General features: G+C 36.3%; 1 protein-coding gene and 1 pseudogene across 7 annotated transcripts in view; one reads left to right on the plus strand and one right to left on the minus strand.

The window, feature by feature from the left end:
* Positions 1–11,945, minus strand: part of LOC110840372 (uncharacterized) — a 36,754-nt gene extending 24,809 nt beyond the window's left edge. Inside the window, exons 1-5 of one of the 6 annotated variants that reach the window (XM_087348560.1) lie at positions 11,818–11,945; positions 11,357–11,447; positions 8,193–8,335; positions 3,732–3,946; positions 453–600 (exon numbers count right to left, since the gene is read on the minus strand). In XM_087348560.1, coding sequence (XP_087204686.1) covers positions 453–600; positions 3,732–3,939 — 356 coding nt within the window. In that variant the 5' untranslated portion in view covers positions 3,940–3,946; positions 8,193–8,335; positions 11,357–11,447; positions 11,818–11,945. Of the gene's footprint in view, positions 1–452; positions 601–3,731; positions 3,947–6,347; positions 6,475–8,192; positions 8,336–11,356; positions 11,448–11,644 lie in introns of those variants that run through there. The other 5 variants (XM_022085345.2, XM_022085347.2, XM_022085349.2 and 2 more) reach the window with 5 other exon arrangements.
* LOC110828868 (glucose dehydrogenase [FAD, quinone] pseudogene) overlaps positions 1–16,844 on the plus strand; it is a 400,823-nt pseudogene that overhangs the window by 33,874 nt on the left and 350,105 nt on the right. The window lies entirely within an intron of this gene.

The raw sequence follows: 16,844 nt of genomic DNA on the forward strand, positions 1-16,844 counted from the left end.
AAGTCACAACATATCAGGAGATATAAAGAAGACAAACCTAATGTCTATTTAGAAATGATTGCAAGAAATTCTACAGATCTTTGAGATAGAAGAAGATAAATATGAAATCCACGCCTAACAAAGGGAATACTGAAAGTTTTTTAAAGAAATATATGAAACAAATGTCAAACATAATGAAGAAGCCTCATGGATAGAAAATCATGTTTACCAAAACCAGAGAATAGAATGGGTACCAATAACACAGCAGGAGGTATCAGCACTTCTTAGAAAAATTCTGAAGTGGAAGGCCCCAGGAGCAGACCAGACATAAAATTTCTGGATGAAGAACCTCATTGTGACACATCAACATTTGCCTCCATGGTGTGATGATCAACCAGATGAGTACATTTACCTAGACTTAACAACAGTAGAGTTCTAACTAATTAACAACCTTACCTTGTGCTTTTACTTACTTATCTTTTAAAATTGGCAAAGTGAAGAACATTCTTTCAGGACATGTCATTTTATTATTGGCACAGCCAGGTACAATGCAGTTCAATGGAGGTGTGCCACAACTCATGTCATTCTTGGAAAATCCAAATCCCAGGCTTGGGTTCAAACCTGAATCAATTATACAACATATAAATTTGAATGGAGAATAAAATATACATGTGGTTGGTAAGAGCACTAGCTAGTCTAAGTTTAAGGGCTCAAAGATACAAGGCTGAATAATGGATATCACTTACTCTTTCAGACACCACATCCACTTAATAACATAAGAAAACAGAAATATGAAGACAAATTCAATGGTAATATGCATATATTATAACTGCAGGCAATAATAAAATGTCATTGTTCTTATTAAAAATATCAAAACTCAGCACCCTGACTACTGAGAAGGACATTCACTTTGACACTGGCTGAATAATGTGTTCTAAGATGTTTCAAAATTCAAGAAATGAACAAGAACTTTTCAGTTGAACTTGCAACTACTTTTCTTTACATGTTTCCATGTAAAAACAAATGCTAGATGATAATTAATAATTATGCAACTTCGCGTTCTATTCATAACTTCTGATCAGGAAATGCACTTATAGAATGTAAACAAGGCAGCTAGAAAAGAAAACTTATAGAAGCTTTCTGTTTGACAGAGATAACTAATCAAGATAGATACGTACAATGAACAAAAACATTCTGTGTATTAGAAGTTACAAATCTGGCAGAGCTTTGAGGTTATATATAACAATTTCAGAAATCTATATTAAAGGGAATTAGATGACAAAACACACAATCATTTATTTGTAACTCCCATTATCCTGACCAAATAGACAGACATTTCTTTTTATAACAAACATGATACAAAATGAAAATCTGTTAAAAATATTGATAACAAATGACTTTTTAAACTCTCCAATAATCTAATTTGTATAATTTATAGCAATATTTTGGACTCTGAATTTATTAAAAAATCTCAATGGGCGGATGTCTCACTATTACTGAGAATATAGATGAAATATACATATAATTTATCTTTGTTCATGGTGCTTACACATTTTGAATCTCTGGGTTCTAGTACTGACAGCAGGTTCACTAATAATGAAGTACCATACCTAGGTACCTGATTTTATGTTCACAATATAAATAACCTCTATTTCTAAATATCAGCATAGCAGTTTAAAGCTTAAAGACAAAACTTCAGCACAAAAATATGTAGTAGTAATCCACAGCTTGGATAAGTATGTCTGCAAGTATATAAAATGGCACTGAAAAGGGACAATAAAGAACGGTTGTGTATGAAGATGGATTACTCAAAAATGTCTGAGTTTACACATACTCCTTATCAGCATAATTAAAATAGCATACAATGCAATCTCCAATTGCAGCTAAAAGCAAAATACTGTATTATCTTAATTTTATGATGCACTTTTTTTACATTTTCAAAATTTCTGAAATTGGGTATGTCTTACACTTGATGGCATCTAAGAATCAATACAGCATCCTTTTTCCCGAAGCCCTATTAATAAATCAAAGGTGCATCTTACAACTCTTGGCAACTTAAAAATTCAGTGATTATGATAATTCTCAACTTAAATTCTATAACCAACAATTTTTCAACCAGTTGGTCACAAAATCCTGTAAAATGGTGGACTGGAAAACTGAATGTATTCATGTAAAGTGCTCTGGAGGTTCATATTGTATCTTAAAATTTACATAACCTTTTCATACTTATTTCAAATGAAAGGGAATTTCTTTTTTAAATAATTGGAAAAATTGTTCTTAAAATACTCCTTTTTGTGCACTGACCTATTCACTTTCTGAATTTTACATATATCTGTTGGATGTAAATCTGGTGAAATAATAAGAAAATAACTTATGTTGACTGTGACTGAGCAGCCAAGTTGTCATTTGTTTACAACTGAAAAAGCAAATATTATACATACTATATATAAATGCTTACAAGTGCATTATTGCACAGATCTACTAAGCATGCCTTTTCAGAATCAGAGCATGTTCACTTTGAAATAACTTTTAATATATTGAATTAAAATACAACAAAATATAAACAAAATATAAATTTGTTATGGCACTGTCTGTCAGCCTGATTTACTTCACGCAAAACTGAAAATCTGTGGCCATCTTACTCAGCAAACTTTTTCCAAATATTTCAGTTATATAAATTTATAAAGTCAAGACTTTCTGAGAATAACCAATGAGTTAACAGATGAAGGGGTACCATTTAATTTTTACTCACTGTGCACAGTGGCTTATGAGCAATACAGCTAGCTGTGTGTCACACCAGGATACTACTAAACCATTAACCTTTATCTTACTAGCGTTCCCTGTCTGGGACGTAAGTTGTGTACTCAACCCCACGAACGGTCCTTGTGCGGAACGTGAATACTTGCAACATTGTAAGAAGACTTGGCTATGCCTTTTGGCCTATTTTAGAGGCTGCAAACATTGATTCACTTTCTCTAGGGCTTTGACAAGTTCTGCCTGAGCTGTCAACCTGGGAACTATAACCATGAACAGCAGTAAACATTGTTATTGTCAAGTGGGTTTCAGCTTTGGTTTCAGACCCCCTATTCAAAGCTACTTACATTTTTCGGCATGATGGGTGATTTAGAAACTCATAGATATATTGTATATATTTAGGCAATTAAGATATTAACTGCATTTTTTAAAAAACTCTATGTATTCTCTGTTCTAATCGAATAAATATGGCTTTTATTTCGTCGATTTATCATGTTTACTTTAGATAATATTAAAGTTTTCTGTAGAGTGTGCACAAAAGTTTAGGAACCTGCAAAAAATCTTCATAGGGCTGCTACCACTTTGCCATTTAAATCCCCGTCATTTAAAGGTTAACTACAGTTAAGTCTGGTGATAGGTCTATAGAAACAAGCATTGAATCCCATAGTCCCACACTATAAAGGTTAAACATCCACTGTGGCCAACAGAGTTGGTATCAGAACACAAAATATGCTATGATAATAATTTGTTTATGAATACACAAACTAATTTCTTTTACATTATTGCAAAAGCAGACATGGAACTGTGACTAAACATTCCACAGTGTAGCACATTATTTTTTAGAATTAAGACAGGATATAAACTAAATTTAATTTTTATGAATACATCATCTGGGTTCAGCCTGAGTTGTTTGTAAAGGCATTTTATTGTCTAGATACTTGTTTCATTGGACTTCAGCTGAAGTAAACATTAGTAAAATTTGCATTTTTCAAACTAACCACTTGATATATAATCCACCACTTTCTGATCATCTGTGACTTTCAGCCCATTGTTGTTGAGCTGATTTAAATCCAAATGTATTCCAACTTCATCTTGGATTCTGTTCTTCAAATCCTGAATGGTGTCTTCTGGATAGATGCTTACAGTAATGGATTCTCCAGAAGAGTTTTTCAGAACTACTTTCATAACACTTGTAGCCTTGTCCATACTTCACCTATGAAATGCAAGAGTGAAAACACATTAATACAGGTAGCCTTCGATTTGCGCCGATTCAGAATAATGCCGATTTTGAAATCAGCAAGTCAAAAAGTGAAAATTGTTTTTACTATTATTTACAACGTTTTGCAATGTATCTCGTACTGATTCTTATAATAAATCGTAATTCTTACATCGCTGATTTTGAATAAAAATTATAAAAACAGTCATCTCTGCAATTACGTATGTTTCGTTAACGCGAATTTGCTCCAATGAGATCGATGAATTGGTAAAAGCTGTTTCTGAAATGCAAACTTTTGCATATGCGAGTTTGCTCTTATGCAATTTCATTCGTGGCGCTTCAAACTTTCAAAGGACTAATTTAATCTCTGCGGAGGTATCGGGGTTATTTTTACTACGCGATTTTCTATAGGTCGGCGTCTTACATGAATGCAACTATCGCATAACAGCAGAGATGACTGTACACATCAATCACATGAAAGAATCGCAGTCAATCGCGGGGACCAACGAATTGCCGATTGTAATCTTATAAAATATATTTTTTAAATTCCTTTTATTTTATTTACGTTATTCCAGAGCTTTAAATGTAATGCCATTATATTACTCGTCAATGTTTGGGTGCTTGGAACGCATGTCATTGACTTCCCATTGATATACATTATAAAAGAGTTTCAATTTACGCCGATTTCGTTTACGTCGGTTCGTCCAGGAACGCATCCCCGGCGTAAATCGAGGGATATCTGTAATACAAATTATAACCAGTGCTGAAATAATAGTTGAGTTCAACATTCTATCTACCATGTACATATGATCCAGTATCTAATAATTCTACATTTAGCTTATATTTAACCCAATAAACATGTTAGATGATACTATACAAATTACCTAGCATAGTTAAAATTTGTATTCTGTTTATGTGAATTTCACAGTGTGCACCATCTAGATTTGACTATGTGTTAGTAATTTAAGGATGTAACAGACATGGACAGATTTCTGGACATTAGTTATTAATTATGACATATTAACTATACACAGATTAAATTCAGGGAATGCTCCTATCATTCAGTCTAAAATATTTTGTCCTCCAATCTTGTAACAAAAAACTAAAGATTAAAATATACAAAAGTGTAATTTTGCCAGTTATGTTGTATGGGTGCTGACTTCATCTGTCACCTTGAGGGAGGAACATTGAGGTTCTTTGAGAACAGTGTTGGGGAGGATATTTTAATCTAAAAGGGAGGAAGATGGATCATGGAGAAAATTGCATAATGATGAGCTTCACAGTCTGTACTCCTCACCTGATACTGTTAGGGTGATTAAATTGAGTAGGATGAGCTAGGCATTCATGGAGGAGGGAAGCGGTGCTTACAAGGTACTGGTTGGGAGGCCTGAAAGGTGGAGACCATTGGGAAGACCCAGGAATAGTTGGGAGGATAACATTAAGATGGACCTTAGGGAGACAGGAATCAATGGAGCAAACTGGATGCAGCTAGCTCTGGATACAGTCCAGCGGTGGGCTTTTGTGAACATGGTGATGAACGTTCAGGTTCCATAAAGAAAGTGGGCTATTCTTTGACAATCCGAGTATACAACTGACTTTTCAAAGAATAAGCTGCACCATAGAGTGAGTTAGTGAGTGATGTTATGTAACAGTGAACAAGACATGAGGATGATCATGAACAGCAAGTCTGGTGACATATGGAAAACAATAATGATGATCTACTTTAGATACTATTGTAGCATTTACTTGGAGAGACACAGTGAACTGAAAAACGTCAGCTTGGACTGCCAATGCCCTGGCCAATATTCTAACAAGGAACAGAAATTTCATACAGAAGGACTAAATTTTGTGTTTTGTTTGCAATAAAACAATATTGGTATATTACAAATAAAAAATAAAGTTTAGACCCTATCTCCACCTCGCAAGTTTCAGATGCCATCATTTGCTATGTCAACAATCAATTTCCATATATCATTCTTTACATTACCTAATTTTTTTATTATAAACTCAATTATGTTACATATCAAGATTCAAACATGTCATAAAGTACAGGACAATCTTAAGCCATTCCACCTACCAACATTATTGGCAATGCATATGTCATATAAAGATGGCTTTCTTCTGGTTTGTAGCATCATGTACAAGGTAGAAATTTACCAATGTTTCAGAGGTACTTCCTTACTCCATCAACAGAACAATCTGATTGTCCTGATGATGAAGACAGCATGTACTTCTAAAACATCATTTACCTTCTACCAGACTACACCACACTACAACCCAGAAGACAATCATCTTCATGCCTCCTGCTGTAAGAACCTGTTACATAATTGCCTCATGAAAATTCCCCATAGAATATATTATTAAACCAATCAAAGACAGCAGAATATAATCATCATACCATGAAGTGGAAGGGAACGAAGTACAGACCCATTCCCTATGGTAGAGCCTTAGATTCTGTTTCTATACTCAAAGCACTGTGAATGGTCAAAATGACTCTCACCAAAATATCTTGCAGAAGAAGTGCCTGTAAATGAGTGAAACATGGGAAACTGTTTACAAAGACAATGACTCTAGCAATAAGTTTAATTCATATTTGTATACTTTTCTGAATATCTTTGAAGCTAGTTTTCAAATTAAATATAAAAGTATAGGCAAAGTAAAGAACGACTGGATTACATAAGGAATATCCTGCAAAAGTAAAAGTAGTAAGATCTGAGGTATTCACAGCAGTGAGTTATTGCAGCCTCTATCATCTGGGCAATGATAATGGAGGCAACAAGGACTGCTGAAATGTTGGTAAACTTCTACAAGGCTATACAGTGCTACAACCCAGAAGACAGCCATCTTAAATGTACGAGAAGTCTACATATGCACAGAAGAAACAATAATGATTCAAAAACAAGATAATTTTACACTAAGTACTGCAAAATCCTGAGTAATGTTGTAAAAGAGGCTAAAAAGCAGCATTGCAGTAAAAAAAAAGTAAAGTTTCTCCCACTATACGCCGTGTAGGCGTTTGGGGTGAGTGGAGGTATAGCTCCTCTCTTCCTTGACCTCGGCACTAGATGGGGGTGAGTGGTCAGCATCACGCCCCGGCCGGCTTTACCCCCGGGACAGGACCCCGGTACCCATTGTAGAGGAGGCTGGGTGGGCCCCAGAGCCGGTCTGGACGCAGAGGCTAGAGGAAAAATACTCTGCCCCCGTCGGGGATCGAACCCCGGCCGTCCAGCCCGTAGCTAGTCACTATACTGACTGAGCTATCCCGGCTCATAGCATTGCAGTATACTTATAGCAAAATCAGACAATAAAAACAAGAAGGAACATCATAAAACAGAAGACAGGAAGAATACATTTAGCTGAACAGACATCATCTCTTTTATAAATAATGAAGAAGTAACATCAAGTGGGGAGTGAAGATGCTATTTCATTTACAAAAGATACATTTCCTGACATTAAAATTATTCCAACCACTGAAACTGAGATAAAATGTATGACACATCTCCTCAAATCATCAGGTTATGATGAAGAAACAAGTAAAATTTTGAAAACTTGCACAGGTTTAATCAGTCACCCACATTTGTAATCAATCACTATACAAATGCATTTTCCTGCACTGTCTTAAAATATCAGTTGTAAAACAACTGTATGAAAAAGGTGACAAATCTAGTACAACAAACTAGAGGCTGATTTCACTATTAACTGCTTCTCCTAAAGTATTTGAGAATGTTATGTACAATAGGTTGTCATCATATGCATACTAACAACGTACTGGACCCAGAAGGACTTGGTTTCAGGAAAGGTGTGTCCACTGAAGATGCAGCATTCAAACTAACAGACAATGTGTTAGAATCTGTTAAGCAAAAAATGCATGTTGGAAGAATATTCTGGGATTTAGTAAAAGCTTTTAACTGTGTAAATAATTAAATTTTGTTTACTAAATTACACTTTTATATCATTGAAGAAATAGCAGTAAAATGGTTCAGATTCTATAGAAAAGAAAGAAAACAAAACATTAAAATAAAATCTTGTAATGATGCTCGGAATTTTTTCTCAAACTAGAGAGCAAGCATGGAGTTCCTGAAGGGTCAATTCTAGGGCCTTTGCTTTCCATAGCTAACTAACTAACTAGATGGCTTACAGAACCTGAAGGTTCATCACTGAATTAACCAAAGTCCTCCACTGGTTCCTGTCCTAGGCCAATAAAATCCAGTTTCCTTCAACTCCTATCTCCCAAAGATCCTACCTGAGATTATCCTCCCACCTACATCTAGGTCTCCGCAGTAGTCTCTTCCTTCAGACTTTCCGACCAATACCAGGTGCACACCTCTGGCCTCATCCATGCATTCCACATGCCCCGCCCATCTCATTCTTCTTGACTTAAACACCCTGCCAATATTTAGAGAGGAGTACAAATTTTCAAGCTCATCATTATGTAGTTTTCTCCATAACCCAGCCTCTTCTCTCCTAGGTCCAAATATCCTCCTCAAACATCTGCAATCTGTGTTCCTCCCTCAGAGTGACAGATCATGTTTTGCACCCATACAAAACAACAGACAAAATTATTGTTTTGTATACTTTAATTTTCAGGTTCATAGTAATCAGATGGGAAGACAAAATATTTTGAACTGAGAAGTAGCAAGCATTTCCAGAATTTAGTCTCCTCTTAACTTCCTCATGAGTATCATTTTGATTTGTTATTGTTGTTCCCAAATATTTGAACTTTGTAACACTTTCAAAGGATTTATTAGCCACCTTCTGAAAATTCTACCTGCTGTGTCTGCTGACAATATGCAAATATGTACTTAGTGTTTTTCTGAATTTACTTCTAGCCCCACTTGTCTACTAGCCTCTAGTAAAACTCCTATGTTCCCCTTTACTGTATTTATATTGTCACCCAATAAATTAACATCATCAGCATATGCCAATAGCTGATGTGTCCCCCTCAATTGCAAACCCTCCTGCCTACCTTGGACTTTCATGATGGCATATTCTAGCACAAAGTTATTGAGCAAGGAAGACCAAGCATCTCCTTGTTTTAGACCGTTCGTGATGAAGAATAACTCAGATAAATATTTACCTATACAAATTTTGTTACAGGTTTCATTTAAGCACATTTTTATTGGACTCACTAGCTTCTTTGGTATACCAAATTCAATGATAATATTGTATAGCATTTCTTTCTTAACAGAGACATAGGCTTTTTAAATCTATATATAACTGATGTACAGTCCCACTATACTCCCATTTTTTCTCTAGTATCTGATGGATGCAAAAGATTTGGTCAATTGTTGATCTGTTACGTCTGAACGCACACTGATGATCCCTGATAATTTCATTCACATATGGAGTTAATCTTGCCAGAAGAATGTTTGATAGAATTTTGCATGAGGTTGATAGAGAAATTCCTCAGTAATTACCAGTCAGTCTTGTCCCCCTTCTTATGAATAATCCTAATCCTAATTATGGATTCCTTCCATTGTTGTGGCACCTCTTCCTAATTCAGCTAATTTGGAATTAGCTGAATAAGCTTATGGTTCTTCATATGCAACTTTTTGCCACCTGCTTTAATTAATTCTGTTTGAATTTGATCAATACCTGGAGATTTATAACTTATTAATTCTCTAATAGCTAGTTCACCCTCATGTAAACTAAGTTCTGGCACAATCACTTCAGCCGTATGTATTTTAATCTCTCTAACATCTACAGTCCCATGAACATTTAGGTATTGTTTAAAAAATATTTTTACCTAGTCAAAATTTTGATTGGATCTTCCAGAAAGTTGCCATTATAATCCGCTACCATATTAGTCTGAGGTTGATATCCTTTCTTAAAATCATTTATGCCAATGTACAGGTCTCTGATATTTTTTCTTACCGTTTGTTTCAAGCTCAATAATTTTGCCTTTCACATATTCTCTTTTCTTATTCCTAATAGTTCTACTAGCTTTACATCTCACATTACATAGATTATCCATATTCATTTTGTTCTGCAAACATTGAAATTGTGTTTGCTTACTTCAATCTATTAATTTTGAACATTCTTTATCAAACTACAGTTTATTTTCCTTTCCCAAGTAGTATCCTAGTTTTTCTTTGGCTGAAATTTTGATACATTTTCTGACATTTTCCCACTGTTGATATCCACACTTTCATCATCCTTATTTGTCTCTAACATTTTAAACCTATTTGAAAGTTCTATTTGCTATTGAGCTTTTGCCTCTCCCTCATTTAATTTTTCAAATCAAATCTTCCTGTGTAAAAATTTCGCTTAGTTGTTTGCTTTTCATAATATACATGAATAACCTTCCTCCATCAACAAATAACTTATCAAACCCATAATATTCGCTGATAACACAAGTGTCATAATTCCTAGTAAATATGTTGATGATTTTTGTACAATGTCAAACACAGTTCTTTCTCAACTGAGTAAATGGTTCACTGCTAACAATCTGGCCCTAAATCTAGATAAAACAAGTGTAATAAAATTTATAGCAAATAATACACTACAATAAGCTTTCAGTATTGGTTATAATAGAAAATACATAGAAAAATCATTAAAAACAAAATTTCTTGTTACAAATTTATAACATAAACTGAAAAAATCACAGTGATCAAATGGTTTCAAAGTTAAGTAGCACATGTTATGCAATTAGATCTATGTGCCATGCCAGAAAAACTCTTAAATCAGTTACTTTTGCCTATTTTTATCTATAATAAAGCATGGAATGATTTCTTGGGGTAATTCATCTAACAGCAAGAAGATATTCACTTTCCATAAAAAAATAGTTATAATGGGTGGTGTCAAACCTAGAAATTGAAGTACAAGTATATTTAAGATATATGAGATCTTACCTCTTCCATATGAATACATATTCTTATTACTAAACTTCACTGTGAATAACCCAAGAACATTTTTACACAAATTCTGCTGTACACATTGTTAACACAAGGATAAATAAGTTTCATACACCAATTGCTAACCTCTTATGCTTTCAGAAAAGTGCATTCTATGCTGGCATAAACATTTTCAACAGTTTACCATCCAGTCTCATGAGTTAATTTAGGGTAGCATTAAAATGGTACTTAAATACATGCTCATTTTACTCTGTTCATAAATATTTAATGTTTGAAAATTACTCTTAATGTTTTTGAAGGTTTTCTTGCATTTGTATGGTATGAACAGGCAGTATAATTTATATGTGTGGATTTGTTTGAAACACTTCATTATTTTATGTAAAGTTTCATTTATTCCACGTGAAAAGTTTATAATAGTTTAAATTGCGTTTTTATAAATGTATTGTATTTTTCATGTCTTATTCCACATCCTGGTGTCAACTGACAAACTTGAGGGTCCAAGGAATGTAATAATATGTATATCAGCTAAAGATTATATTAACAAGCATCTCACCATATATCTTGCAGAAAACTGGAGTGAAAAATACTGATGTACTATGGGCATAGTTCATAATCAATCTGTTTGGACCATGTGGTGGTGATACCTACGGACATTACATAACCTATAACATAACAGACTAATTTATCTGATGACATATGTTTCTGGCTACAGTTAACACTTTATGACACAGAATACGTAGCATAATAAACAGTCATCATGTTATGACTGAGTACGTAGATTAATGTGAGCCTGTGAAGAAAACATGTTTGCAATTCTTTATACGAAATATTAAATAGGTACCTGTTTGGTTATGAGACGCTGGCAACTCAAAATTGTCTAGCAGTAGTAATCATACCTGAACAGCTTGTTCACAAGAGATATGAAAATTCAACTAAAAATATGATTAATTACACATTGTAAATTATTTTAGATATGTATGTAATTATATTAACTATTATACACCGATTACTTACTCAATTACGAAATAACCTAACTTTAAGTTACCGGAAGTACCATGTTTCGATAGATTGAAGTTATTAGAACATACATCGACTTATGAGTCGATATATCGCAAGAGTTCACGGCGAGTGCTGCAACAGCCTATCAGTATTCCGTTTAATAAATTTTCCTGTGCAAAGTAAGGATCTACAAGATAGGATAATTATGTTCGAAAATTTATGTCCTGTCGTTTAATTTCATATGAATAAACTTTCGTCCACTTTGTGAGTCATATGCATCTTTATGGACTGGAATTCTGATTTTGAGTAAAATACAAGTATCACTGCATTCTTTAGTACGAATGTAACTAAAATTTTTTTTACTTTCCAACAATCTTCACAGGCAGCGGTAGTTACAGCCTTTCTGTATCGATGCTGACAGCGATACCGCGCACACAAACACACACGTATGTACCGGTACAGAACGTCCTCTGACGAAATTGAATGCAACTGAGATTTTCCAGATCCCGGCCGGAACTGTTTGTCTCACTGCCAAGCGCTAATAGCAACTGATGTATATGTATATATATATACTGGTGTGTGATTTTTTATATATATATATATATATATATATAAAATCACACACCAGTGCAACTGTGTCTAACATTGTGTTAAGTACTGGTTATTAATGTGTGAATATGGCTTGATATGTACTGCCGAAGAGCGTGTCTTTCTGCATCGCATGAATCGTGATTGAAATGTGGTTCCGTTAGGTGACCGAAAATGTCGACGTACATTTCCCGGATCAGAACATCAGGACTACTTGGTCACTTCTGGATAAAAACCTACTTAAAAATACCGTGTAGGTCCTGAAGGAAACTGGACGAAACAAGGAAAAGGTTACAATACACACAGAATATATCAGTGAGACGCGTTGCACAGCAAACCAGCATATCGAAATCGTGTGCAGTTAAATCGACGGAGCTGCTTAAGAACTTCGGCCATTCGAGGCCATTGTAGTTCACGATATCCAACCACGTGACCCGACTAGGAGGATTTATTTCAGCATCTGGTTTCTACAATTACTTCGTGATGGAGAAGTTATAATTTGTTTGCTCGGACATAAGCTGTGAGTTGCGCGTGAGGGAGGGTAGGGACGGTGTGTGCTGGCGGTAGTGGAACACGTAGGGGGACAGCTTTCTCTGTACTACTGAACACAAAAACATTTATGCAGATTGATTTGCCTCCAGTGGCTGATGAACATTTTACAAAGCTTCTATTCCACTTAAATCCCCATCATCTTCTTCTGAAACTTCTTCCTCCCTCAATTTTGAATGTTTTTAATTGTGGCTTACGCAGTTTAATTAGAGAATACAATTCGGGTTTACACATTCGGTAACTGAAAGGGATCCCACGATCTGAAAGCCAGTCGATCATAGCACATTTTCGGGATGAAGAAGTTGGAGCCGGTCTGAATTGTACATTATGGTAAGCTGAATTGTCCACTACCATTACCGAATTTGTCAGAAGCTTTGGAATTAACTTCGTTTTGAGCCACCTTTCATAGTTATCAAAATTCATTTCGTGATGGCAATCTGCATATATCTTTTCCAATTTTAACATTAACAAAGCATTTCGAATTAAGCCATTTTCATTGCCAGCGTGTACGATGATGACTCGCTGTCCTTTGGAGACGGGTGCAAGTAGACCTGCATTTGTACCATCACCCCAGGCATGTCCTTTTGTGTGTGAGGAGTGAATGTACGTTTCGTCCGTGTAGATGATAGGTCGCCCCTCATTTCTGTAACGACTTATATTTCTCAAATACGAGTCTTACTGCACGAATATCATCATTTTCGATGAGCACTTTCCGATTTCTTTCGCCTGAAGCCTAAATCTCTAATTATTATTTTCCAAACAGCCCACTTCCCGCCACTGAAGTTAATCCTTTTCTTGAGTACTGCTAACAACGATTTTAGAGTGTAGTGTGAAATTCGTTAATCCTTCTTCGAATTACACACTTGATAAAATCATCTACATCAGTTTAAAATTCCCTTCTTGGTCGTTTATTTTTTGTGAGGTGAGCTGAATTCTTTCCCCAATCGTTTATTATGTTCATGCTCTTTTAAAATGCTTTTCAGAGTACTTAAGGACACAATAGTAGTTTCAGAAAAACGATTTTGTATTTGATTAACGTTAATCACACTGCCGCTGTCTTTATAAAACTGTAAACACTTATCACCATTTCTCTAGTTTGGCTGTGTATTACTCTACGTCCCCCTATTTTCTTTACACCTCTGCTATCGCCTTGCATTCTGTTCGTGCTAAGTATAAACAACAGCAGTGAAAATGATAGGACTAATTATAAATGGGCCGATGTTATTGAAATGGAACTCAACACACGAAGTGAACTCGTTCACAGCTCGCTGGCAACTGAACTCCGCTTACACCTCACTCGCTGTTCTTGCTGCAAATACACTGCACATACGAGGTGCGATCGGAAAGTTTCAAGACTGCGCGTATAAAAACCCGTACATTTATCTCAGGTATTAAATTCATCCATCACCCTCGAAGTAGATCCCCTGGGAGTGAACACAACGATCCCAGCGCCGCTGCCAAGCCTGGAAGCATCCCTGGAAATCTTTCTTTGTCAGCCTGTCAAGCACCATCTGCGATTCTGCCAGAATCTCTTCTATCGTCTCAAATCTCCTTCCCTTTAGCTGAATTTTCATCTTTGGGAAGAGGAAGAAGTCACACGGAGCTAAGGAGGGTGCGGGATGACAGCCATGGTGTTTGAGGCCAAAAACTGCCGAACTTTGAGGGCGGTGTGCGCTGGCGCGTTGTCATGATGCAGCAGCCAGTTGTGGTTGCGCCACTTTGACGGCCGCTTCCGTCCTTTAGAATCAGCTGACAGGTCCCATAACCTATCCCAACAATGTCGCACAAGTCGTTGATGGTACGACGTCGATCTTCGTGAATGGCCTGCCGAATCTTCGTAACATTTTCGGGCGTTGTTCTCGAAGATGGTCGTCCAGAACGCTCGTCATCATCGACAGAGGTTCGGCCATTTTTAAAACGTGAATGCCACACAAAAGTTTGTGCACGACCCATTGCGGACTCCCCAAATGCTTGCTTTAGCATTTCATAGGTTTCCGTAGCCGTTTTGGCGAGTCTTTGGCAAGAGATTCAGGCAGAATCGCAGATGGTGCTTGACAGGCTGACAAAGAAAGATTTCCAGGGATGCTTCCAGGCTTGGCAGCGGCGCTGGGATCGTTGTGTTCACTCCCAGGGGAACTACTTCGAGGGTGATGGATGAATTTAATACCTGAGATAAGTGTACGGGTTTTTATAGGCGCAGTCTTGAAACCTTCCGATCGCACCTCGTATCAAGGCCATAGCCAATGTTCCACCAAACGTATAATAACCACTTTGACTTCCATTTTCTGATGAAACATCATTTAATTTGCACAAACATATTTTATCCCAAAATAATTGGCAGTAGAGTTTTGTTAATCCACGAGGTTCCTTTTCATGATGTAAACGTTGACATGTGACGCGCATTGAATATTAAACACGTCATTTAACCCGTGTTCTACACGGAAGCAATAATTCCAATTGGTGTCTTCCTCTTCTTAAGTGCCTATCCGTTCCGGATGTTGGCGATCAGTATAGCAATTTGACAATTGAATAAAAATTTTCTTGGATATTATCCATCGTCTAGTAAATATAAAACGTAAAACGACGTTTCGGAGATGGGACTCTATCTCCGTCTTCAGGTTCCTACACAGTTGGGCCCACTAGATAGAGCTAATCCCTATCTCCGGACAAAGTAAAAAAGTGAAAGTCCCGGAATAAAAAGGCATTACCACACCATCCATCCGTGGGACGTAAAAGAATAGTATGTAGAAATCAAAATTCATAAACACGATAAAGCCAAAAAAACCAAAAACTCACAAAAGGTGGGAATAAATACACATGAATATTAATACGAAAGTCGATGCCCAACTTGGATTTCTTCGGAGATTACAGGTATCCAAATAGGAGATAAATCCAAACTAGGCTGGCTGATAGGGTTGGCGAGTAGTGCCATGTGTGCTGCCTCCTTGTATTTTCTGTAGATGGTATTGGGTTCTGTTAATAATACTCTGGCTCCATCCCAACAGAAATGATGATCTTCTTCGTAAGCATGTTGGGTCAATCTGGATTTCTCCAGCAGGCCCTGTCTGAAATTATATTTGTGTTTCTTTAAGCATACCTCCAGAGGTCTGCTGGTTTCGCCGATATACCATCTACCGCAATCACACGGTATTCCATACACACACTGCCTAGTCTGTCTCTCGGCTGTTTTTGGTCTCATGGAGCTCAATAAACCACGGAGAGTGTGACCGGTTTTAAAGATTGTCCTGATGTTGTATCGGTTCCCAATTCTTCTAAATTTTTCAGAGACACCTTTGACATATGGGATAACCGCCGTACCCAGAGGCGTTCTGTCAGGAGAAAGCCGGATGTTTTTTTCGGACTTAATAACAGATTCAATTAACTGTCGGGGATACCCATTCAGAGATAGATCATGTTTGATGTTCTGAATTTCTCTGTTAAAATTGGTTTTTTCTGGACATATGATGTTTGCTCTATTGACCAGACTGTAAACCACTCCCCTTTTAACGTGGAGTGGGTGTTTAGATTTGAAATTTAAATATCGACCAGTATGTGTGGGTTTCCTACAAACATCCGTAAGTAAACTAAAGCTATTCTTCATGACTAAAACATCCAGGAACGGAATAGTACCATTCTTTTCCATCTCCATGATGAATTGTATTGACGATCTGAGACTGTTAAGATGGTGAAAGAATTCCTGCAATCTCGCTGGACCATGTGGCCAATCCACAAATGTATCATCCACATTTCTCAACCAAGTGTCTGGTTTGTGATCAGTTGTGTCTAAAGCCAAAGTTTCAAAATACTCCATATAAATATTACTAACGACAGGAGACAACGAATTCCCCATCGCCATTCCCTCCTTTTGTTGATAAAATTTTTCTTCAAGTTGAAAGTAAGTAGTG

Source organism: Zootermopsis nevadensis, unplaced genomic scaffold (genome assembly GCF_977971745.1).
Source record: "Zootermopsis nevadensis isolate Lab colony 2312 unplaced genomic scaffold, Znev_1.0 Znev_ptg000013l, whole genome shotgun sequence".
Classification (NCBI taxonomy): domain Eukaryota; kingdom Metazoa; phylum Arthropoda; class Insecta; order Blattodea; family Termopsidae; genus Zootermopsis; species Zootermopsis nevadensis.